General features: G+C 41.3%; 2 protein-coding genes across 3 annotated transcripts in view; one reads left to right on the top strand and one right to left on the bottom strand.

Annotated features, from left to right (window-relative positions):
• LOC126183474 (mucin-5AC-like) overlaps nucleotides 1-27,222 on the bottom strand; it is a 653,654-nt gene that overhangs the window by 248,000 nt on the left and 378,432 nt on the right. The window lies entirely within an intron of this gene.
• LOC126183473 (zinc finger protein 135-like) overlaps nucleotides 25,772-27,222 on the top strand; it is a 106,024-nt gene continuing 104,573 nt past the window's right edge. Inside the window, exons 1-2 of one of the 2 annotated variants that reach the window (XM_049925490.1) lie at nucleotides 25,772-25,850; nucleotides 26,047-26,251. In XM_049925490.1, the coding sequence (XP_049781447.1) occupies nucleotides 26,249-26,251 (3 nt within the window). In that variant the 5' untranslated portion in view covers nucleotides 25,772-25,850; nucleotides 26,047-26,248. Of the gene's footprint in view, nucleotides 25,851-25,915; nucleotides 26,252-27,222 lie in introns of those variants that run through there. The other variant, XM_049925489.1, reaches the window with a different exon arrangement.

The following is a 27,222-nucleotide window of genomic DNA, read 5'->3' on the forward strand; positions in this document are numbered from 1 at the left end:
CCACAAGATCAAATGTATCTTCAGGCCTCCAACGAAAATCCGTCAATTTCTGAGACCAGTTAAGTCGCGGTAGGTCTCAGAACACCTGCGATCTACAAGGTACCTTACGAGTGTGGCCACTGTTATGTCGGACAAACAGTTCGCAATGTGGAACAACGCAGGAAGGAGCATGAGAGGTTTTATCGCCTACGCTACCCCGAGAAATCTGCTTTAGCTGAGCATGCTTTAGAAAACGGACACCAGATAAAATTTGACATCGTGGCTCGCACAAACGGCTTTTGGGATTGTGTAATTAAAGAAGCTAATGAAATAAAAATCACGTGAGACGGTAGCTTGCAGCTCAGCATGGCGTGGGATCCAGCGATCGCGCGACTGAAGCGGGCGCATCACACGCCGAGTCAACATTTGCTCGTACATGGCGATGCCGCACGCACCAGTGACGTCACAGCCGGCAGCTAGTGTATATAAGGTGCGTACCAGCAGCCCACTGAGTCATACCACTTGACAATAACCAAGGAGTACGTGGTCGAAAGCTCGTGCAATTTTGATTACTTGAAGCGGTTGGAAATCGGATAACTTTTTATTCAGTATCCTGGTTGACTCTTCTAGGAACGTAACAGCAAATACACAGTCACGTATAACGCCTGTCTCATAGTGTCTACCAGGTGAGTTGAATGATCATCTCCTTGATGCATTCGGTCTTACTAAATCATTCCGCGACGTAACGTGCTGCTCATCTCTGGATCTTCCCACATGTGCTCTTCATACCGTACTAGCTGCCCTCTGCGTGTAATGCAGCGTCTTGCAATTTTCCACCGAACTGCAGTGTTCGATAACTCAGCAACCAATATCGTCACATCGTCTGAAACTCTAGTTAAAACATGGTACCAAAAGAGGGGAAACGATTCTGTAAAACGCTACAATGGCTTCCAAACCTCGTGACTGGCTAGCTGTCTTCACCAATATACACATCACCTTGTAGATTCTGTAAATGGCTTCACAGGTTTCGATAAATCGGATTTTGGAAACAATATTTTAAGAATTGGCGAGTGTTGGTAACTTCACCAGATAGTATACTATATCTGCCGGGGATGACATGAGATTTTATCTAACTGATTTATCTTTTTCTTTCGATGCCAGTTTTTAGATATAAATTATCCCATGAGATAGAAGGAGTTGCTTAGGAGAAACGATTTTAAGTTACATTTAAAATTTTCTTTGTTATCTCTTAGACATTTTATGTTATTTGCCAAATGAACAAAGATTTTTGTTACTGCTTGTTGAACTCCTTTCTGAGCGACTGACAGATTTAATAATGGGTAATAAAGGTCATTTTTCCCTCTAGTGATATAGATATAGACCTCATTCTTCTTAAATTGTGAATGATTTTTGTATGACGAATTTCACTAGCGAATATACTGTATGTGTTGTGACGACGTAGTTACAATCTCTATTTCCTAGAGGAGGTACCTACATGACTTCCGTGGGTTAACACCACATATTATTATTACTGCTCACTTTTTTGCTCACTTTCTTTCTAAGCGGTGAGTTACGCCAAAAATTATTTCTTACGACACTATTGGATGGAAGATATGCAAACAGGTGGACCCTGCTTTAAAGTGGGACAAATGCTGAGAAGGAAAAGATCATACAGATATCAAATTCAAATTTTAATGGAGATAAAACATTAATGCAATATAATTTAACCTATTTACAAATGCGCTTACCATGTGCTACACTTTTTTTTGTGGAGGAGGAGGTTGCAGGTGACGCATAATTTTTGCTGTTCCACGACCCCAACGGATCTAAATCCGCCACTGGTCGCAAATCAGTTAATATATGTGCTCAGGTGCCGACGAGTATAAGTCTGCCAAATTTACAATGGAAACCAAGTGTAAGCAACGGCAGTATTCAAAATCTTTCCAACATAATTTACCCCTGTAACAGATACTTGAGTGGATTTCATTCGATCATTTAATTACACAGATAGCAGAAAGGCACCTGTGGCGGGCCTCATTGACAATGCATGCATTTGTTGGAAATAGTAGTTACAAACGTAGTAACAGTAACTCCTGCAGTTTTAACATCACCCAAGAGGTACACGGCTCGATACGTTAGCCTTTTTGATAAGTAGTGGGTTCGTCAGTAGCCGTATAACCACTCCGTTTGCAGACGGATGGAGAAACATATTTTTCACTCTGAAAGAGGTGCAACGTTGCACATTTTACAAGTAGACTGAAAGTTTTCTTCGTCGTTGGGACTGCGAAAACCTTCGCAGCATTTGGCATGAATTAATGGCCAGTCTTTCGGCATTTCACACTTAGGCGGTCGTTTGCTTCTAAATCACAGTAAAGATATCTATCGTGCACATTTCGAGACATCTCTAACAGCTTCAGTTGCCAAAAATAGCTTGCGCCAGATGGATTTACGCCTTAGATGAGTGACTTTCCTACAGCCATGTTATTCAGATAAATAATAACAAATAATCCGCAGCTCCAACCGTCTTTTTGCATTGAGTGGTCCACCTGAACCAACTTAAAGTCCCTAAAGGTCAGCTTATCGAACACAGACAAGTAATTCCACGAGCAACAAAACTTTTTGAGCAACTGACAGGCAATCTTCACCTTTCTCAGTTTGCTGCCGCTAGGAAACCAAATACCTTGCATTTTTTTTAGCTTCATAGTGATTGCAAACAGGCACCAGTGATGGCCATTTACCTGTAGTGGAATGAAAATACTTTCAAAATCATTAAGGTTCTTCGATATACAGGATTATTTCTACAATGTCTTCCTTTCCAAACGCTGTCGGCTGTCTGAGAGCAATGTAGAAATCTTTCTCATGACCCTGAAAAATAATTCCTGAACAAAAACTATAACGCCGGCCTGAGTGGCCAAGCAGTTCTAGGCGCTACAGTCTGGAGCCGCGCGACCGCTGCGGTCGTAGGTTCGAATCCTGCCTCGGGCATGGATTTGTGTTATGTCCTTAGGTTAGTTAGGTTTAAGTAGTTCTAAGTTCTAGGGGACTGATGACCTGAGAAGTTAAGTCCCATAGTGCTCAGAGCCATTTGAACCAAAAACTATAAAAACATTTGCCAGCCAGTGGCTATCGAAGAGAGATTTATAATCCTCACTTCGCAAGAACTGTTCTTTTCGTGGCTCAGCCGTATCACGGAAAACAGCAACTAACAAAATTCACATCACATTTTTTTTCATAGTGGGCTGGATACACGAGCAAGTTGCTCTTTAAGCGTACTGTTACACGGTCAGGAACGTTGTTACTTTCTGTGCACTTAATTTCTTTGTAGCCATGCCCAGGAGACTGAATAGCGACATCAGAATCCTGTCTGAAATAAGAAAAGATTGTCTTCTCTTTCCTTTGCCAGAATTCCTCTGCAGTTGGCCCATGATTATTTTCAAATTGCTTCTCTCTTCTCTTCCCTTTTGTCTCCTGCAACTTCCTCCACTGTATGAAAAACATTAATTTTAAACTTTCTGAAAACAGATCATTGTTTCTAATCCGGCTTTCTATTTCCTGAAGTTAAGGAGTGGCCCCGTTTTATCATTCCGAATCAGTTCTCCACTACTGCATTGCTGCGCCTCTTATTGTCTTCTTCACCAGACAGGAGATCTATGACAAGTCCAGACCAGAAAGGCATAAATGGCATATACCTCCTTAAAGTATGCACAGCAAAATCTTCGTCATGGAAATATTCTGGGCGGTATTAGTTTCAAGTAATATTTTTTCTCTTATGTCTTCAACCTTCGTTTTGAAAAGTCAGTAAAATATACTCCGTTCTTACAACTTCGATGCTGACATAATCTTCAGACTCGGTTTCGGAGGTAGCTGTGTAGTACAGAGAATGGTCATTCATGTGAAACTGATTTAGTACATCCAACGTTTCTTGCATACCTGACGTCATTGCACTGTTCGTGAAGACAGTGACGAAATGCTGAAAAATGCAGAGCAAGTGTTGCCACTTCTTTGCAGAAACCATTGTAGCCATAACCTCCATAATAAACTTTTTTGTGCACTTCGGAAGCCCTCGTTTCTTGAGATGCACATACATAATCTAATGAAATGAGCACAGCAAACATGGAGTGCAGCTGAACACTGGTTCTTAAAAGAGGCAGTACCGTATACGTTGTCAGTGTACAAGATGTCCAAGTATACCTTCAAGTTCATACCACATTTTTTTTTTTAATACAGCCTTTGTGCGAGTACAACTCCAGTTCACTGCTATTTGAGACGGCCGGCCGTTGTGACCGAGCGGTTCTAGGCGCTTCAGTCTCGCACCGCGTGACCGCTAAGGTCGCAGGTTCGAATGCTGCCTCTGGCATGGATGTGTGTGATGTCCTTAGGTTAGTTAGGTTTAAGTAGTTCTAAGTTCTAGGGGACTGACGACCTCAGATGTTAAGTCCCATAGTGCTCAGAGCCATTTGAACCATTTGATCGTAGACGCGGGTGGCCATGTCATGCTTCCTTTAACACAATATTGTTTACAACATCCAAACAAAGATGCAGCTGAATAGGCGTCATGTGTAGTACTCACAATTTTCAAATGGTTAAAATGGCTCTGAGCACTATGGGACTCAACTGCTGTGGTCATCAGTCCCCTAGAACTTAGAACTACTTAAACCTAACTAACCTAAGGACATCACACACATCCATGCCCGAGGCAGGATTCGAACCTGCGACCGTAGCGATCTCGCGGTTCCAGACTGTAGCGCCTAGAACCGCACGGCCACAACGGCCGGCCCTCACAATTTTGAAAACAGGTAGAACTCTTCTGTAAATATTAATTACTCCCTCGTAGTAATAAATTCTGTTTTTCTTCTGTCCTGGCTGCTCGCGAATTACGCATCCTTTTGCGCCGAAGTACAAATTTGTATGCCTTATTGTTTTTAATAAAGTAACCTGTTCGCTGCAAAACACGAACACCTGAAGCGGCACAGATACAGGCTGAATGTACTTGTCTTCTGCTTTCTGGCTGCGGTACCGCACGGTTCTAGGCACTTCAGTCCGGAACCGCGCGACTGCTACGGTCGCAGGTTCGAATCCAACCTCGGCCATGGATGTGAGTGATGTCCTTAGGTTAGCTAGGTTTAAGTAATTCTAAGTTCTAGGGGACTGATGACCTCAGATGTTAAGTCTCATAGTGCTTAGAGCCATTTGAACCATTTTTTGATTGTTCATGTTTCCCTATGCGGATGGAAGACACAGAGCATACTCATATTCTTAGGATAAAGTTAGAAACTGAATGATCTCCTCGCACCGTCTTTGGCCAACCCTCCTGGCAATACCGTCACCGATTTAATTTGCAGCTGACCAGGAGTTGGGGTGTACCATACGTGCTACATTTCACGTCTTCTGAATAAACGGAGCGAGCCGAGTTCGTAACTGCTGTTCAGTGTAGACTGTTATCCGCCGGTCTTACTCATGGCCCACGTGCCCAAGATCTCTCCGGATGCGCGCATGTATAGGAGGTTAGCAGTGTCCAGTAGATATGAGAGTGCTGTGATCGTACAACAGACAGTTAAGAAGAAACTTGTGGTTTATGTATGATGGAACTCTAGATGGATGGAATTTGAAGCGTTTTATATAAATCAACTGTGCTATCAATTCTAAGGTATTGTTCTAATGTCTGGGGTCAGGCAAGAGAAAAATTATAGTAGAACATAAATACTTGTACTCCTAAGGCTACACAGTTCTGCATGTAAACACGTTATAATGTTAAAGCCAACTGATTTACGAAATATTAGTTATGCAGAGTGCAACGCTCTTAATAGTCCAACGCAGGATGTAAATGTTTAACATCTGAAATACATGAATCCTGCAAGTTTCTTTTCCCACTCACTATGGTTACAAACTTTAAGAAGACAAAACTAATTCCTTCTACACGCAAGAAAATAAACATAGAGCCTTTGTGATACATGCACAATACAGGTTTCCAGAGGTATAGCGTCCACATCCAGTCATAGTTCAGAAAATATACTGTACTCACATCAGCCCTATAAAACGCCATGCTGCCACTAACTCCGAAAACAGGACGTCTGTCAAGCGGATGTATACACAAGGATTGCAGTGACTCACAAATACCTGCCAATAACTTTGAATCACAGTAGTTATAAAACTGAAGATTCGATTTATGCCCAAGGTACAGTACGGGGATGGAGTACATCACAAACATCTTTGTTCGTCTAGAGGAGGGTGCTGAAACAGATTTTCCATCGATGGGCATGTTACATCACACATGAGCGGGACTCCTCTGATGACTGCGGTATGGAGAGGTTTGCTGTTAACGATTGTAGGGAGATAGTGCTCTAAGGCACACACAGAACACGCAATTGTACGCGAGTCAAATGCAGGTTATACCACACAGCTGGAACACGAGAGAACAATCAAAACAATTGTTAAATGCGCAATAAATGATCTGCAGCAAGATCTCCTTCTCTCTAGAATGCGTCATCAGTCTACCATTAAATCATACCTCGTTACAACCCCATCTCAATCGATCACTCCATCTACTTTCGATTATCCTTTAACGCAGATGCAAGTCAATTTCGACGGAGAGGTCCTCTTTTCCAGGAAAGCATCAAAGACAGCAGTCAACTTCCATCTATCACTATTACCTCAATAGACATACAGTAGAATATTGTTAAAAGAGATCATACAGAAACTGTTTGTAAGGTAGTTGTTAGCTGATACTGCATGGTTAAGATTGGTGGAGAGTGCAGAGAAGCCGCGCAGTGTGGACGCACGGTTTGAGGCGCCATGTCACGGATTGCGCGGCCCCTCCCGCCGGAGGTTCGTGTCCTCCCTCGGGCATGGGTGTGTGCGTTGTTCGTAGCATAATTTTGTTTAAGTAGTGTGTAAGTCTAAGGACCGATGAAATCAGCGGTTTCGTCCCTTAGGAATTCGCACACACAGTACAGAGAAGCACATTGTAAATACTGTTTGTTACGGTTTAAAACACATAAACAGTCCTGCACAGGGTCAAACACACGATACATTCTGTAGTTGAATATTGCTGTCCCACAGCTGGTAATGCAACGCTTTGTAGCTAAGGACACATAGCGCCTCACCTTCCGCCGGGATGCGCCATGCGTCAATTGCTGGGCGGCATCATACCGGCCAGGGCCTGAGCAGCTGTAAACCAGGGCTTAACAACTGGCCGGTTTTGAGCGCGAGTACTCGCGTCTGCTCAGGCACGTGCTCGCGAGCAGGTGCAAGGTCGCGGAGTAGGGAGGGAGGCGAGGGAGGGGAAATGCGCGCGCACGTTTGAATGTGAACTCGCGTTCTTAGCAGATTTAACTAGCCATCTGAATGCTTTGAACATTTTACTACAAGGTAAAGATCTGCTAATTACTCACTTCATAGATCGAATACGAGCTTTTAAAATGAAATTGACACTTTGGGTGAGTCACCTGGAAACAGGAAACCTAGCTCATTTTCCTAAATTATCATCCATGCAAGATGTTCACAAAGACTGTGAACGTTATTCACATAGTTTAGTTGATCAGCGCTTTCAAGATCTGACAGCACTAGATAGTGATTTTGATCTGTTCTCTCCATATTCACTGAATATTTAAGAGATTCGTCCTAAGCTGCTGCAAGAAATTATTGACCTGCAGTGTGACAGAGAATACAGAGACAAATTTCAGAACAAGAAAAACATTTCGGAATTCTACAGACACATCCCTCAGGATAGATTTCCTCGTTTGCACAAACTGGCGGCTACAATAATATCAATGTTCGGTTCCACGTATGTTTGTGAACAACTCTGCAATGAAATGTAACAAGACGCGCCTGAGAAACGCATTGTCTGATCGAAACTTAAACTGCACGCTGCGCCTAAAATGCACAAGAACAATTACTCCGAACATAGACGCAATTGTAAAGGGCAAAAAGTACAAGATAACCGAGAATTCCACACTTCAGTGACACCTTTTATTGTGAAACAGTTTACAAATTAATGCGAATGTAGAGGCATACATTAAGCTAATAAAATTATGTGGCACGTGTACATTCTCCTTTATTTGTTTCATTTGTCGCATTAATAATTCGTGAGTGATATCCCTGCAGGTGGCCGAGGATTTACATTGACTGGCGGCAGTTGTTGTGTGCGCCACGTGACTTTCACCACTCTCCGCTCTGGTCCGGTAGTGGGGGTAGCGTACTCGCGCTGCTCCGTGCTCGCGCCTTGCTGCTCACAGCTTGCTCCGCGAGCACGTATGTTGTGAAGCCCTGCTGTAAACAGTGGCACACTCGGGCTTGTGTTAATCCCCGCTGAAAAAAGCACACTTCCTGTCACGCGGGAGATGCGTCAGCCTTCCTCTCTCGTGGTGCACTTTCTTTCTTTGTGGTACATTAATCACGCCATGTGGAGCGGGCAGCAGACCTGAAGCCACGCAGTCTTCCTACCTGAGCCATCCGCGACTCACGTTCAGACACGTAGACATAGCAAATGCACTGCAACTGTGGAATATGTGGTTGGAAGTGACTGGATGCATTCGTCCGAACAGAAAAAACAGTGCATTTGCGCTACCTGTTGACGACTTTGGCTCTGAGCACTATGGGACTTAACATCTATGGTCATCAGTCCCATAGAACTTAGAACTACTTAAACCTAACTAACCTAAGTACAGCACACAAAGGCCGCTACGGTCGCAGGTTCGAATCCTGCCTCGGGCATGGATGTTTGTGATGTCCTTAGGTTAGTTAGGTTTAACTAGTTCTAAGTTCTAGGGGACTAATGACCTCAGCAGTTGAGTCCCCTAGTGCTCAGAGCCATTTGAACCATTTGACAGCACACAACACCCAGTCATCACGAGGCAGAGAAAATCCCTGACCCTGCCGGGAATCGAACCCGGGAACCAGGGCGCGGGAAGCGAGAACGCTACCGCAGGACCACGAGCTGCGGACTGTCGGCGACTTTAATACATTTAGAATCAATTATAGAATAGCTGGCGAGACGTAATGTCGTCATCGCATAGGCAGAAGTGACATAAAATTGATAAAATTACGAATATTGACGGAAAATACGTATAAATTAAGGGAAAATATACCGAAATGGGAGGAAATTGAGGGAGTAGTTACGTTACTTGCGTGTCTTCTACTTGGTGCAGGACAGTTCTTACATGCGATAACAAGAGGAATACGAAAAAAAAATTATATGGAAGCATTGGGACCTAGAGAAAGAGACAATTTTCATCGACAGCGATAAGACGGCTGGAATAGAATCTTTAACATGGATGACCAACAAATGTGGAGTAAGAAATTTATATATGTCGGATCATAAGCCCAGATGTGTGCCCAAAGTTGTCGTCGGCAACTACCTTGTAGATTCTTTGAAAGTGTCCTTAGCTAAAGAACGTTGTATTACCAGATGTGGGGCTGCAATATACAACTACAGAATGGATCCCGTGTTTGACCCTGTGCGAGACTGATTAGGTCTTTTATACCCTGACAAACAGTATTTACAAAGTGCTGCTCTGTACCCTCTACCAATAAAAACCTTGTGATGTCAGCTAACAGCCGGCCAAATTGGCCGTGCGGTTCTAGGCGCTGCAGTCTGGCACCGCGAGACCGCTACGGTCGCAGGTTCGAATCCTGCCTCGGGCATGGATGTGTATGCTGTCCTTAGGTTAGTTAGGTTTAACTAGTTCTAAGTTCTAGGGAACAAATGACCTCAGAAGTTGAGTCCCATAGTGCTCAGAGCCATTTGAACCATGTCAGCTAACAAATACCTCACAAACAGTTGCTGTATGGTTTTAATAACAACATTCTACTATATGCTTATTGAGGTAATAGTGATACTTGCAAGCTGACTGCTGTCTTTGATGCTTTCCTGGAAAAGAGAACCATCTCCCTCCAAGTTGACTTGCATCTGCATTAAAGGATGATAGAAAGTAGATGGAACGATCGGTTGAGATGGGGTTGTAACGACGTATGTTTTAATGGTATACTGACGATGCGTTCTAGATAGAGGGAAATTTTGCTGCACGTCATTTATCGCGTATTTGACCATTTTCTCCGTTGTTCTCTCAGGGTGTATCAGTTGTATGGTATAAGCTGCGTTTGACTCGTATTCAGTTGTGTATTCTGTATGTGACTTACAGCTCTATCTACTTGCGATCGTTAACAGCAAACCTCTCCATACCACATTCATTAGAGTACTTCCAAGTCATGTGTCATGAAACATGTCCATCGATGGAAAACCTGTTTTGGTACCCTCCTCAAGACGAACGAAAATTAATGCGACTTATTCCATACCTTGGTCATAAATCGAGTCTTCAGTTTCATAACTATCATGATTCTAAGTTAGTGGCAGGTGTTTGTGAGGTACTGCAATCCCTGTTTATAGATCTGCTTGACAGATGTCCTGTTTATGGAGCTCGTGGCAGCATGGCGAGTAATTTCACATGTCAGACACCGCTGCTATGTTTTTGTCTGTTTCCTTGTAAGAGGCATTCTCCATTGCTGATTATCACTTTATAGGACTATTGGGAGCATAGTATAATTTCTAATCTGTGACTGGATGTTAATAGTGGGCGCTGTACACCTCCGGGATGCTATATTGTGCATGTATCACAAAGACTCTATTTTTTTCTTTGGTGTAAAAGGAAATAGTTTTATCTTCTTACAGTTTGTCACCGTCGTGAGTGGGAAAGATACCTTCCAGAATGAATGGATGGCAGATGTTGGACATTTGTGTCCTGCATTAGAGTTTTAAGAGCGTTGCACTCTACATGAATAACATTTCAGAAAACGCCTACAAAGTGTTTACGTGCAGAGGCGCGTAGCCTTAGGAGTGCATGTGTTTATGTTCTATGGTCATTTTGATTTTGCCAATACCTTCTTGGTACTAACGCCAAACACTAAAACAATACTTTAGAATTGATAGTGCAGTTGATTTATGTAAAATGCTTCAAACGCCATCCATCTGGAGCTCCATCATACATAAACCACACGTTTCTTCTTAACCGTCTGTTATATCAACACAGCACTGTCATATCTATTATACACCAATAACGGGTGCTAACCACCTTGACATGCGCTCATCTGGAGAAATCTTGTGCATTTCGAAGGGTGCCATGGCTAAGATTGGTGTTGATCAGTCTTCGCTGAACAGTAGTTATAGACTTGGCTTGCTCTATTCCTTCATGAGACGCGAAATGTTGCAAATATAATACCCTTCTACTTCTGGTCAGCTGCAAATTAAATCGGTGACTGTGTTGCAGGGAGGGTTGATCAAGGGCAATGTGGGAGAGATCTTTCAATCTCCAATGTTTCCCTAAGAATGCGAAGACGCTCTGTGATTCCCATCTGCATAGGAAAAGACAAGCAATCGTAATCATAGATTACGCACCATGATAGAAGTGCTAGAAATATGTAGATCAGTCTAGGATGCTGTCTGGTATACTTTGGTATATGTTCGAGAATTAACAATAAGTGGATGTACTGCACAGTCGTCTATCTGCATTCGCAATCTAGTATATGGTGCTCGCAAAGCAGTGGATGGGTGGTTTAGCAACGATTCAGAAATTGGGAAGCATCCTGCCATGTCACTGGTCGGCATTGAAATTACAGAAAAACTATAAAATTGCTGAAATTGACCGCACTATAAACTGTGATGCTTATTACAGGACATTTCCCCATATTGACAGTGTCTTTTCCATCCCATCTGTTCACTGGTACACTCTTGATTACCACATAATGACTGTCTGGCATCACTTGTTTGAGAAGGACAGTCTTGGTGGGTGCTACTACACCTTGTGGGGATGGCGAGCACCAACAGTGACTGTGTACATGACTGCAATATGCGGAATCAATCATCAATCGAAATGGAACACTAAGACATCTGCTACCCTGTCACTGTGAAAGATGAGATTGTTTGCAAATGCTCCACGATGCTGCAGAATCTTCCACTTTTCATATGTTGTGATGTCTTCTGCATATTTGTCAGTAAGAAACACCATCTCTGTCTTTTATTTCAATCATCCTTTGTGTTGTGGGGGCAGCAGCATAGCTTACACTGTGCGATGTCCAGTTTTCTGTGAGAGCCAGTGGGTCGAAACATGTTAATATTGGTTTAGCATCCGACTCAGACCTCGAAGTCATAAAATGTATGACAGTATACAAAGGCATAGTCATACGTTGCTTGGATGTATTAAAGCAGAAAAGACAATGTATCACAGAACAACACAAGGACTCTCTCTTTTGACTGATAGGCTATGGGATATGGTCCTCCTACACAACGGGCGATCAAGCTTTACACTGGTCTGTGCAAATGACTTCGATCACTGGTGGCCTGCTCCAGTGGACGAATACATTTATATTTAATGCAGTCATAACATATGGTCAATGTCAAGAAGCAGATGGTATTTATTTTATGATATACTGGAAGAGAGAGATGTGGTAAAATCTTCTCGAGTTCTCTGCCGGTGATGTCAGTGCAGCTTTTATAGTGCGAACTTTTTTTCTGTTGGATGGTACGAAATAATGAGGATAGAGAGAATGTTTGGGAGACAGACATGAATGTGCCTTGAGGGAGGCAGATCTCCTTCAGACTGCAGTACATGGGTGTAGTTTGGGAACCACCACAATGCAGTAGCAAAATCCTCGTCCTTCTTCCTAATTTTCCCGATGAGAAACACCAATGTAACTGCTTGTACTGTCTTTTCTACTACCTCACGTTGCCGGAGAAAGCTTCGCTTGGGACTGGCCTCACACTGTTCCCATTTCCACTGAGTGGTCAAAACACGGTCCTGTCGCATAACTCAGATCACCCCGTTTCTCCACAGGTTGCAGAAGGTGGTAGATACGGCGCTCTCTGACTTCTGCTCAGTTCCAACTAAAATCGGGACGATCAGATGGACAAAGCTGCAGGGAGGGCAGGGCAGACACTGAGGAACAGTTACGAGATGCAGAGGGAATGTCTAACTGTATGGGGTCCTTAGCAGATATGTTCGAAAAAGATCACGTTTTTGAGCAAATATATGGTAGAATCGAGAGACTTGATTCCAAATCGCAGACAGCATGTCTACCAGAAAGCGTAACACTATAGATCTTAAGAGCCAGTGTAAGTGATTCCTCACATATCACACCACCTATTGTATGTGATCGTTCTCGCCGGGCGGTGTGACCGAGCGGTTCTAGGCGTTACAGTATGGAACCACGCCACCGCTACAGTAGCAGGTTCGAATCCTGCCTCGGGCATGGGTGTGTGTGATGTCCTTAGGTTAGTTAGGTTTAAGTAGTTCTAAGTTCTAGGGGACTGATGACCTCAGAAGTGCTCATTGCCATTTCAACCAATTTGATCGTTCTCAATCATCGATCGTCCCCTTCGCCTATAACCCAGTGGATATATCGCAGAACCTGTTACATTGCATCGAGATAGAATGCAGTACAAATACTGTTGGTTAGGGTAAAAAATATATATAGGCGGCATGAGGGTGTTGCAAATATCGGTTTAATACCACGTTCCTTAGCCAAATCACTTCCTAAATTCGGTGAGAAGGGTGATTTTATTACGAACATTATACCGCCGGCAATGTGCACCTGTACCTTTGGTCTGTCAGTACACACCTCAGCGATCACTGTCTATATTCAATGTCACGGTATTTGTGTGGAAGACCACTTCATTCGGAAACAATACTTCGATTTATAAAGCTTTTATAGTTTTTAACGCGGATATCGTCAGCGATATTTACGTGCGCCTGTAGAACCAAGTGTAAGTAGGCTGTTTAGGTTTTTATATTGGTAATGCCACGTAGCGCACTGTATGAAAATCACTGGCTGTGCTGTGTGCAGTCTGTGGCTGGGTGGCATTGTTGTAATATTCGCTATTGTAGAGTTGGGCTGTTCGCTGTCAACAGCGTGTAGCGTTGCGCAGTTGGAGGTGAGCCGCCAACAGTGGTGGATGTGGGAAGAGAAATGGCGGAATTTTGAGAGCGGACGATCTGGACGTGTGTCCATCAGAAAGAGTAAATTTGTAATATTGGATATCATGGACTGATATATATATCAACACTTTTGAACACTATTGAGGTAGATACATTGTTTGTTCTCTATAAAAATCTTTCATTGGCTAACTATGCCTATCAGTAGTTAGTGCCTTCAGTAGTTTGAATCTTTTATTTAGCTGGCAGTAGTGGCGCTCGCTGTATTGCAGTAGTTCGAGTAACGAAGAGTTTTGTGAGGTAAGTGATTTGTGAAACGTATAGGTTAATGTTAGTCAGGGCCATTCTCTTGTAGGGATTATTGAAAGTCAGATTGCGTTGCGCTAAAAATATTGTGTGTCAGTTTAGTGTTGATCAGAATAGGTAAAGAGCGAAATGTCTGAGTACGTTCAGTTCTGCTCAGCTGTTTGAAAATCAAATAATGTAAGAGTTTACCCACATAGTAATTCATTGATTTTTCTAAGGGGACGTTTCACAAGCCAGCATTTTATGCAGCATATTATGCAGGGTGACAGTAACATGATCTTTGGAATCGTGTTTTTAATAGTTTGTGGCTTATAAAACGTTTACATCTCTCTTTCTAAGACACAGTGGCACCATTCGCAAGAAAAATAAATGAGACATGTCTGTCCATCGTGGATTTTCGCTCAATATTATTTGGTGTCACCAGCATTCAGTTATTGGCGAAGTATTACTCTTGGTAGGGGATATGTGATAGATTCGCTATGGTCAGCAGGCTTATAAAGCATGTGTTGGGGTGTAAATTTACGGTGGTCAGTGTACCGACGTGTGCAAAGAAAATGGCTTTGTCGGGTCGTAAAGGAGATGTGGATTTGACGTGGAAAACTGCAATTTCACCGCATTGATAGCCGTAAGGAGGATGAAAGACTTTTCGTGGCAAATTATGTACAGTCATAAAAATGGTATAGATATTTGTATTTACAGAGCCACAGTCGTCAGGAGGGGGTATTTTCGATACTTTACTCAATGTCGAATGTCGCCATATCGGCTCTACGATCGTAATACTTATTTGTAATTACACTGATAAATATATGGCTGGTTTCCCAGTACAATTCTTTCTGACATGTGGGTACATGGCAGAGGTAACCGGTAGCTGGAACAAATTGCTGTTTCTGGCTTAAGGTATGAGCCGCCCGAACTGGACATGCTATACAGGGTTATTACAAATGATTGAAGCGATTTCACAGCTCTACAATAACTTTATTATTTGAGATATTTTCACAATGCTTTGCACACACATACAAAAACTCAAAAAGTTTTTTTAGGCATTCACAAATATTCGATATGTGCCCCTTTAGTGATTCGGCAGACATCAAGCCGATAACCAAGTTCCTCCCACACTCGGCGCAGCATGTCCCCATCAATGAGTTCGAAAGCATCGTTGATGCGAGCTCACAGTTCTGGCACATTTCTTGGTAGAGGAGGTTTAAACACTGAATCTTTCACATAACCCCACAGAAAGAAATCGCATGGGGTTAAGTCGGGAGAGCGTGGAGGCCATGACATGAATTGCTGATCATGATCTCCACCACAACCGATCCATCGGTTTTCCAATCTCCTGTTTAAGAAATGCCGAATATCATGATGGAAGTGCGGTGGAGCACCATCCTGTTGAAATATGAAGTCGGCGCTGTCGGTCTCCAGTTGTGGCATGAGCCAATTTTCCAGCACGTCCAGATACACGTGTCCTGTAACGTTTTTTTCGCAGAAGAAAAAGGGGCCGTAAACTTTAAACCGCGAGATTGCACAAAACACGTTAACTTTTGGTGAATTGCGAATTTGCTGCACGAATGTGTGGGATTCTCTACCGCCCAGATTCGCACATTGTGTCTGTTTACTTCACCATTAAGAAAAAATGTTGCTTCATCACTGAAAACAAGTTTCGCACTGAACGCATCCTCTTCCATGAGCTGTTGCAACCGCGCCGAAAATTCAAAGCGTTTGACTTTGTCATCGGGTGTCAGGGCTTGTAGCAATTGTAAACGGTAAGGCTTCTGCTTTAGCCTTTTTCGTAAGATTTTCCAAACCGTCGGCTGTGGTACGTTTAGCTCCCTGCTTGCTTTATTTGTCGACTTCCGCGGGCTACGCGTGAAACTTGCCCGCACGCGTTCAACCGTTTCTTCGCTCACTGCAGGCCGACCCGTTGATTTCCCCTTACAGAGGCATCCAAAAGCTTTAAACTGCGCATACCATCACCGAATGGAGTTAGCAGTTGGTGGATCTTTGTTGAACTTCGTCCTGAAGTGTCGTTGCACTGTTATGACTGACTGATGTGAGTGCATTTCAAGCACGACATACGCTTTCTCGGCTCCTGTCGCCATTTTGTCTCACTGCGCTCTCGAGCGCTCTGGCGGCAGAAACCTGAAGTGCGGCTTCAGCCGAACAAAACTTTATGAGTTTTTCTACGTATCTGTAGTGTGTCGTGACCATATATCAATGAATGGAGCTACAGTGAATTTATGAAATCGCTTCAATCATTTGTAATAGCCCTGTAGTGCAAACATGCAGCTGATCTAACCATGTCGCTCTTAAGGCGAGTGAGTAGCGAACTAATACTCAATATGTGTTGGGCAGACTTTGTGATCGTGTGTAAGTTGTGAGTATCCTCCGTGGAAATTTGAGAAGATTCAATATGGGCGATTGTTTGAGCTGGACAATTATTTCCTCCTATGTAAATTGACCGGTTGACTGCTTGTACTGCCATTCGACACGCTTCTTGTCTTTACTTCGTGGAGAGGACACCGTCTGTGATGTGTGTTATGTGCATCTAGATGGTGATAAACAGGTGGGAAAGATATTTGCTGCTTCTCTAGACATGAGAAACACATACGATTACAAGTATAAAAGCCTTCGTTGACTTTGTAAAGTGTGAGGATGGAATTTCTTACATCACTGACATCGGTATTCGTTAAAACATTCCACCGGAGCTACCAGTTTCCTCTACCTGTATTTTCGAGTTTTCATGTAAAGATCTTCGCAGGCGATATAAGTTTCTAGTTACTCACTGGTTTGTCCCACATAATGACGTAGCTAAAGTTTCGGGTTTCTAGAGATACAATTTCCACCCTTTATTTTCGAAATTATACTATTCAAGCAATCGGTAACAAGCTGCTATGTGGTTGATATCGAAAACTTTCGCGTAAATGATACGATATTCTAGCAAACCATGTGGAAATACAGGGTGTTATAATTAAAGTTAAACTTTCAAAACGCTGTAGAAATAACACCACTGGTCAGAATGACGTCACATTGCAACGGAATATTATCGTAGAAGGGGGAAAACTATGGCAGAAGAAAAAAAATAGTGTGAAAAGTGATCAATAGATGGCGTCGTATGTGTCATAATACGTAAATAAAAACACTTGTCATGCGCACGACCCATTGAAGTTGGTATAAACACGCCGAGTACGCGGCTTTTCCTCCTTTCGCGTGTGCGACGTTCGCCATGACTGTCTCAATGCAGGATCGTGTTGTGCTTGTAAAGCTGTACTAAAAGAATGATGACTGTGCACACGTCGCTCTGCAAACCGATGAGTGACATGGGTCTGGAGAAAATGATTCGGGAATTCGAAAAGACGGGTTCTTTTGGTGTGCAACCTGGTAGAGGGAGGAAATGAACTGATTCGACGTCAGTGGAAGCAACGGCCACAGCAATGCAGGAGGAGACGAGTGGTGATGTGCAAGCGTGTAGTGCTCGGAGAATTGTCCGAACATTAGACATACCCGTGAGCACGGTGCATATTCAAAATTACCCATGTGCACGAGTTGCTTCCTGTTGGCCTGCCAGCAAGAGAGACCTTTGCTTTAGAATTTCTTGCTCGCATGGAAATGGACAATGATTGGCCGTGGAAGATTTTGTGGACAGACGGAGCCCACTTCCATCTGACAGGATATGTCAATACACCGAATTGTCGAATAAGGGCAACGGAAAGTCCACACCCAAATCAACCAGTACCACTTCATCCTGAAAAGGTCACTGTGTGGCGCGGGCTTACAGCATCATTTATCATAGGGCCACATTTTTTCAGAGAGACAGGTGCTTCTGGTCCTGTTACCTGTACCGTCACTGGTAAGTGCTATGAGTGTGTTTTGCGCAACCACGCCATTCCAGCTCTCCAACAGCGTGGATGTGTGGATGGGATCATTTTTATGCACGATGGCGCACCTCCGCACATTGCAAAGCCAGTTAAGCAGCTGCTGAAGCGCCATTTCGGAAATGCTAGAATTATCAGCCGCCATTTCCCATAAAACCTGGCTGTTCCGATCGCCTGGTCTTAATCCGTGTGACTTCTAGCTGTGGGGCTATCTGAAAGATGTGTTCAGAGATCCGATTGCAAACTTAGCTGCATTGCGCTACACATTCTGAACGTGACGGAAACATTTCGATCAGTTGTGGAACATGCTGTTTCTCGATTTCAACTTGTTGCAGAAACCGGTGGACAGCATATTGAACATGTTTTGCGCCAGACACACGGAAATTAAGAATCCGATTTGATTCTGTTTGATGCTTTTTATGCGGTTTTTGGCCTCAAGACATTGAAAAACCGATGTGATTGATGCTTTTTATGCTTTTTTTGGCCTCGGGACAGTTTAAACCGATGTGAGTTATGCTTTTTGTGCAGTTTGTGGCCTCAGAACAATTACAAACCGATTTTTCCCATCTGATGTGATATGACCTTGCCGTGGCGCTTGGGCTTACGTAATTAACAGTATCACACATGTACACCACATTGAGTAGTACAGTTTGTTTAATGACGCGCGTGCATCGTAGGCATTGCTGTATGATTCATTTGTCGTTTGTAGTCGACCACTATCAAAGTACAGGGTGACGCCCGAAATGTGTTACCAATTGTTTCTTTCACAATTTACGGCGCACATTAGATATTCCGCTGGGATCTCTACAGCAGTACCAGCAGAGCTTGGAAAAACAAATGAGTTACGAAATGACGTGTAATTCACGATACTGCCGCCAGGAGACTAGTAAGCAGCAATTGCTGACAGTGGAAGACTGACGATACAGCAACGATCGGCAATTTTGTTACTTTTACATGAAACGAAAAACCTTGTTGTGACTCAGAGGCGTTTTAGACAACAGTTAAACACACGGTGGGTCCCTTTCAAGAAGACCATCCACAGGTTGTACGATAAATTTGTACAGGAAGGAACAATATTGGAAGCGAAGCGACCTCGGCCGAAGCCTGTTTGTTCGCCGGAGAATATTGAAGCGGTATGAGATGCTGTACAGAGAAGTCCCGGAAAATCGTGTTGAAAGGTAACAGTGCAACTGAGAATATCCAGACGCTCCGTTCAACGCATTCTTAAAAGTGACCTCCATATGTACCCATACAAGATGACCTGTGCACAGAAGCTCACTGAAGAACACAAGCAACAGAGACTACTGTTTGCTCAGTGGGCGGAGGATAGGGAAGAAACTCTCAACAATGTTTGGTTTTCAGACGAGGCGCATTTTCATTTAGACGGTGTGGTTAACAAACAAAATGTACGCTTTTGGGCCACTGAAAACCCACAAGTGCTTCATGAACGACAACGTTATGCTCCGAGGATTACAGCGTGGGCAGCAATTTCCAGTCACGGACTAATTGGACCCTTTTTCTTTGAAGTAACTGTGAACAGCGAGCGTTATTTGAGCATGCTTTGCAATAGCTTCATTCCACAGCTTCTTGCTACTGCCTTGCCCTTCAACACGCAGTGGTTCATGCAAGATGGAGCAAGGCCACATACTGCAAACACTGTGTTGGCGTTTTTACACGAGCGTTTCGACATGCGGATCATTTCACTCAGGTTTCCTGGTTGCTTCAATGACGGACAAAATTGGCCTGCCAATAGTCCAGACCTCAATCCATGTGACTTTTTTCTTTGGGGGTACCTAAAGGAAAAAATTTTCCTGTAACGTCCACGTGATTTAATGGAGCTCAGAAGACTTATTCTTCAAGTTTGCAGTGAAATTACGGAAGACATGTGCCGTAGGGTAATCACTAACTTAAGTGTTCGTTTGAACGAAGTTAGGAAACGAAATGGTGGACATATTGAGCATGTGCTGAGTTAGAACAAATCTCCATGGATGGCTCTTCATTGTAGTATATGTTCCTTTCAGATTGTGTTGACAATCAATTTTATATTCAAAAAGAAAATGGTAACACATTTCGTGCGCCACCCTGTATATCTGGAGTCACCTGCGCTTTTTTTCAGTCGCATGGGACTTTTTGCTGGGCGAGAGATTCATGACAAACACAAGCTAGGTAAGAGGCCAATGCTGTAGAATGCTCTTTGTAAAATCGGACTGGAATTCCATGCCGACGTGGTGATTTATTTTCTTTCAGTTGTTTCTCTAGCAAAAGGTATCTTCCCCGGGTGGCCATTTCAGGGAGCGCCAAATTCATATTCTTGAAGAAAAACCCCTTGTTTCACAAAGCGCCTAACATCCAGTGCACGTTGGTTTATCGATTATTCATGTGATTTTGAAACGCATTCCTGTTGGTTTTGAATATTTTTGAACACATTCTAAGTTTATTTCTGAACGAATCATAAGTTAATTTTTGAATGGATGCATAGTGTACGTGATGTGTATGCCAGGGAAATTCCGTCGCATCCAGAAATAAAAAACTTTCCCGCAGACAAAAGGGAATGGGGCTATAATAGCTGAGCCGAATAAACCCGAACCGGTGAATGCGAATCGCTCTTGGTTTATGTGGTTGATTAGGTGCGCGAATGATCAGCGTTGTATAATTATTAGTGAAATCCATAGATTCAGACTACCAAAGTGGAAATAAACGAATAACAGAAATAACAAGTAAGTAAGAGTACATGTTAATCTTCTCGCTGTATCAAAGAAAATGAAATTTTTACAGAAAATTTTGTCAGATGGCTACAATACTAAGGGCCAGTTGTACAGTCCCTGGTTAACAGCCGCTGAAGTTCAGTTCTCGGAATAGCGCGTAAAACGCGTTGTATGAACACGTAATAACGCCTAACCGGAAAATAAACGCGTGATAGCTAAACTGATGATTATGGCAAGGATAGCGAAGTTAACTGGAGAATAGGTTTTGACAATGGATGGAATAGTTACAGAATTAGTGATCGCGAGATTGGTTGATAGAACGAGGAAGGAGAAGAAACAAGGATATCACACAATTTATAACTAAGAATATGACGGTTCCAAATTTATAGAAATATTTCGTAATACTACTTTTCTATCTTGTGCTTGAGAAACTGGAGCATACGAATGAGATGTGAAACTATTTCCTAACATAAAACTTTTTGCTTGTAATAGGTCTAATAAGCATTTGATATTGGTACTTCGTGAATTATATTCTGTCATGTTATATATGTACATGAGGTAAATAAAAATGACCATTAGTGCCAAAACATGGTCTTATTGCTGCAATATTAGAAAGGCCTATTTCGTTTTATCTAGCAGTGGCAAAATGGAAATAACCAAATCGGGAAACCACTCCAGTCTTTGGTACTCGCATTAGCAGCTTTCTCATTATTAGAAAACGACAATGTGATTTTTCATGTAGCAAAGCATATGACGAACTTTGATGAGGTCATAGATTCTTTCACAGAAAGGAAAGCACGTTGTGTAAAGCCGTAGCAAGGTTAGACAGAAAAAAATGCTGGGACCTAGGGATTGAGGAAATGTGTACCGTTTTTCTTGTTTCTAGTCTTTACTGGTTTTAAATTTCCTATATTTAATTTTATGTCACACAAAAGAGTCAGTTATTAGCTAATAGGTAATAAAGAGTGCAGATTTTCTCCCGATTACAAATAGTCCCACCCAGTAATAATTGCGAGGTTTTTTTTTTTTTTTTTTTTTTTTTTTTTTTTTTTTTTTTTTTTTTTTAAAGCGGATAGGATGTCAAACTGACCGACTGGGAGCAGGAGAGGCACCACAGGACATTTTAATTTCCACTGTCCTTAATATAGGTTTCATGGCTTCCATTATAAAATATACGCATTTGAATTCCACAGAGCGAAATAAAGTGACGTGCAATATAAGACTGCTGTGCGAAGAGTCATGGCACTGTACTTTTGCACAGTTAAAGCCAAATAACATGTCTTACATTTCCTCGAACATGTATGTTTCATGTATCAAACTTCTCTGAGAAAGATTTGCGCTACCAAATGAATGTATTTTTTGAGAAATCAATTTTTTAAAAAAAACGTTTTTGACGTCCTATCCCAAACGCTCGAGGGTGCGGCTGGGGGGGGGGGGGGGGGGGGCACACCACTATCCAGGTTTTGCCCCTTTGCCCCTTTCGGAAATATTGTAGATCCGGGGCCGAAGAAATCGCAGACGTTGGTTTGCTTTCCCCTCAAAATTTTCTAAGTGATCGTTCCAATTTGTCCAGTTTCAGTTTTTCTTAATCGCAATCCCTAAGTATTTAGCTGAATTTGCAACCTTTAAATTTGTGTGATATATCGTGTAATCTAAATTTAGCGGATTCCTATTAGTATTACATTACATTCTTATTGGTCCTTTTGATCATTTGTTGTACAAGGTATACAATATGATATTCGACAAGTCATTGTGATTTACAATACATGTTTTTAAATCATACAATAATATTTACATTGATTTAGACTTAATATTATCACAACTGAAGGTTCAGCTTCCATACATTATATTTAACCTTGGCGATAAATTTTTATGTTTTGAGATACTCATCTATACTATAATAACATTTTTGCAATAAATATTTATGGACAGCAGTTTTAAATTTTGAAGCGTCTTTTATTGTTTTAATGTTTGTAGGTAGCTTATTGTATAGTCTGTTTCCTGTTTGCAAGTGGTCCATTCTGTTTTAATGTTGTGTGTGCATGCTGAACATGTATTTCCTGCTTTCTCCTTGTGTTCTACAGGTGGATACTCTGGTTGGTTGACACAAGATGTTGCTATTTTCTAAGATTTCCCTTACAAATATAATTACTTGTAAAATGTACAGACATGGTAGTGGAAGGATATGTAGTTTCTTGAATAAGGGCTTGAATGAGCTTCTTGATGCAGCATTTTCTGTGGCTTTTACAATTCTCTTTTGGCATATAAAATAACTTTGGCTAGCAGATGCGTTTCCCCAAAAGATTATGCCATATCGCAGTAAGGATTCTGCCTGGGCGAAGTATACATGTTTTAGTGCCTCTCTCGATGTGCAATCAGAAAGAATTTTGATAGTATAGCAAATGGTATTTAATTTATTTCTAATGTATTTTGTGTGTTGGACCCATCTTAGATCTTCTTGGATCCATATCCCAAGAAATTTTGTAGAGCTTACATTTCCGAGGGCTCTAGTAAACAACTCTATGTCTGGTGCTGGTGGACATTTAGTTTGCACTGTGTGTATACGCATTGTAACTCTTTTTCTGTGTTTATTACTAAGTTGTTTCCAGAAAACCAGTCTGTAATGTGGGTGGTACAACTTTTAATCTCGTGTAGTAATTCTTCTTTGGTCCTTCCTTTTATTATCACATTTGTGTCATCCGCAAATTTTATGTAATTATGGCATGGGCTAGTCGGTTCCAAGTCATTTACAAAGAGTAGAAACAGAACTGGTCCTAGAATGGAGCCTTGTGGTACACCATACTTGATGCTCTGCTTCCCTGAGAAGTAGGACTTTGCCTTGTTCCCTTCTTGGATAGTAAGCTCAACTAATTTCTCTCTGTTTTGGAGATACGATTTTATCCATTCATAGGCTGAGCCCCTAATACCTACAGATTCAAGTTTCTGAAGCAAGATGTTGTGATTGATGACATTGAATGCTTTAGAGAGGTCTAGAAATATGGATGAGATATGTTCTTTAATGTCTATTGCATTTAAGGCTTCATGTAGGAATGCAAAGGTAGCTGTCTCAGTAGATTTAGATTTTCAGAATCCATGTTGAGTATTTGAGAAATAATTATTTTTTTGTGAAACTGATTAGTCTTTTATAACAGATTTTTTCAATTATTTTGGATAAACCAGACAATAGTGAGATTGGCCTTTAGTTTGAAACTTCTGTTTTTATCCCTTTCTTGAACAGGGGTTTTACTTTTGCTATCTTCAATTTTTCTGGGAACACCCGTTCTGATAGAGACCAGTTACAGATGTTGACAGGTGGCCTGGCTATGAGGGGAGCACATTTCTTCAAGATATAGTCAGGGATATTGTCAGTACCAAAAGAGAATTTGGGCTTCAGTTCTTTGATTATATTAAGTATTTCCTTTTCGTTGGTAGGGTATAAAAAATAGATTTTTTATTTATAGTGCATCTGGATTGATTTGTTGGAGTGCACTGTAAATTTTGATTTATAAGATGTTCAGCTATCTGTGTAAAGTAGGAATTAAATTTATTTGCAATTTTTGTAGGTTCAGTTATCACAGTTGAGTTCTCCATTAAGCTGTTAATGTTATGGAAGTCTATCTGTGCTGCTGCAGTTTCTTTCCTGACAATATTCCATATGGCTTTCGTCTTATTAGTGGAATTTTTATGTATGTGTCATTTGCCATTATTTTTGCTTGTTTGACGACATTTTTGAATATCTTTTTATAGTTTTTGTAATAAGAGTCAAATTCTGGTGATGTGAGTTTTTTGGACAATCTATGCAGTAATCTTTTTTTGTTTCAAGGTACTAAAATCCCAGGAGTAATCCATTTATTTTTTGTTTTCCTTGTGTATGTTTTCCTCTGGGTTGGAGGGAAGCACAGTTCAATGTAGTAGGAAAAATTGTTAATACAGGTATTACATTTTCCATCTGTGTGTTCACAGTTTTAAATTTCTTCCCAGCTTTCTTTGCTCAAGTAATGGAGAAAATGATTTATATTTTCATTACTGTAGTTTCTACTGGTGGTTGTTAGGCAGGGTTTAAGCCGTAGCTCGGTTTCCATACTCAGAGAGAGTTTTTGAGCTGTGTGATCCCCAAAGCCTGTGTTTAGTGTTTCTATTGTATGCTTCATTTCTACATTTACAAATATCTGATCAATCATGGTGCGTGAAGTCTTTGTGAGTTGCTGTTTCTATGGTGGATTTCATGTTAAAAGTTTGCACGAGATTCAGTAATTCATTCTTTTCTTTGGTGTCCTCTGCAAAGTCAATATTAAAATCACCACATAGAATAACTTTCCTGTTTCTTTGTGTTAGTCTGTTAAGTGAATATTCCAAACTTTTTAGGAGAGTATTTATGTCACCAGTTGGAGCTCTGTATAAACATATAACGGCTAGTTTAATGTCTACTGTCTCAACTCCTGATAGCTCTACATCTGTTTCCTTCACTACGTCAACAGGAAATTTTATATTTACAAAGCTTATATTACTTCTGATGAATATACAACTGCCACCATGTTTAAGAATTTTTCAACAGATATAACCACCTAGCACAAATTTAGGTAGGGACACAATATGTAATTTGTCCTCATGTAGATGGCTTCGCTTCTGTCGCTCGATTCCCAGTTCATTAAAGTCATCACTGTTAGAAAGGCGCGGAGCAGCATTCATCAAAATAAGAAACTGATTAAATTAATAAGAAACACAGGGACAACAACGAAGTCGCGTCAAAACACTGTATGAGGGAAGTAAGAATAGTATGGCCTCAGCCAGAGCAAAAGACCGATTTAAATCACGAAGACGTTGAATATTTTTTGTAGCGGTGAAAATATTGAAACAACTATAAAATATGCTGCTCGAAATTTTCTTTATTTTCGGAAAGAAAAAAAACTATAACGAGATTATAAAATCTGTCATCTGTCCTTTGAATAAATAAGTGGAGAGCTTTCGAAATAAGTCCAACAAAGTGTTGACTGTATGCTCACCGAAAGCTTTGAGAAGAGACTGAAATTTTAACAGAAGACACGTGTAAATTTCAACATTACTTCCAGGTTGACTGTTCTGTTCCAATATAAGCAAGTTGCTGAATAATGGGAAGCCAAGCTACGCAATTTTTTATTTTTTTTATTTTTTCGGGAAAAGTTTCATTGTAGTGGCTTAAGAATGTCCATAATGAAGACAATATTTTCTGCGGTTACATTATTGTGAAGGAATGACTTGTTTTTCTCCGAACATTAAATTTTGCAGGTGGTCTCACAAGACAAGCGCAAGACATGCGCAAGACAAGTCTTTGTACTTTATGTGTGCGAGTCCAGAAGGAAATGGCGGATAGTGTAGTGTGTTTTGCTGCTGGTTGTGCGGGGGGTATAGTGCTGATGCTCTGGTTGTTATTCGGTGAATGGTGTTACGTATTTCATAAGAAACAGTAGTTTCAACACACATATTCAGAATGGTAAGTTAAAATTTGTAAAAACTCTGAATACAGTTTGAGGAACACTTGGCATTTGTTGATAAACTTGCACTGACAACTTGAAATAATAGCGATGACAATGAGTCGTCGTTACCGCGTTTGCTGAAATTAAATGTGCATATTATCATCTGCCAGCACGCGTTCTCGTACTAAAAACAGATGTTACATGTTTGTTGATACGTGATTTGTTGTGATAACCGCTGAAACATCGTCTGCTGATTGAGGGCGTCGCGAAGTTCATTACTGTTCCGTGTACGCTTGCGTAGAAGTTGTACTGTCACAACTAGACTTTGTATCATATTTTTCGATAAAGTTAATATTTCTCAGACCAGTATAATCATCTCGACAGCGATGTTAGTATACAACTTGTCATTCGATAATGGGCTCAAACGCTCATAAACAGAATTGCTTATACATTCTAGGCACTCTCGTTTATTATTATGACAGTGGTACATGTGAACGTCATTTCTTTTGGAATCAATGTTTACCACAGTTATTAACGCGTACAAAAATAAAGCTACTGGGTCAGTCTGCCATTCTTAAATATTAGTAATTATTTATTGCTTTGCATTCGTATATTTATTCTGTCAGTTATAATTATTGAGCACATTACACAACTTTGAGTTCAAATGATCTTCATAGTTATGTTAACAACAATGCAAGAGTTGTGCTTAATACTTGGTGTTTGTAATAGAAATATGTATACGAGACGCTGGATTTTCTGGGAACTAAATAATGTTAAGTGCTCCACGGTCCCATGATAGTCGTGTATGAAAACTGGTTGCTTGTTAAGGCATGTTAGAACGTGCATATATTTTTATATTGATATAGGTTGTACTGTATCATTGTGAATCAGGTTTCACATCTATCATCAGTACTTGTTTACATAATGTATATATTTTTTGTGAACAAAGAGTGTCTTGTTTCATGATATCATCACACTTCTCTCCAGT

Source organism: Schistocerca cancellata, chromosome 4, assembly GCF_023864275.1.
Source record: "Schistocerca cancellata isolate TAMUIC-IGC-003103 chromosome 4, iqSchCanc2.1, whole genome shotgun sequence".
NCBI classification, from domain to species: Eukaryota; Metazoa; Arthropoda; class Insecta; order Orthoptera; family Acrididae; genus Schistocerca; species Schistocerca cancellata.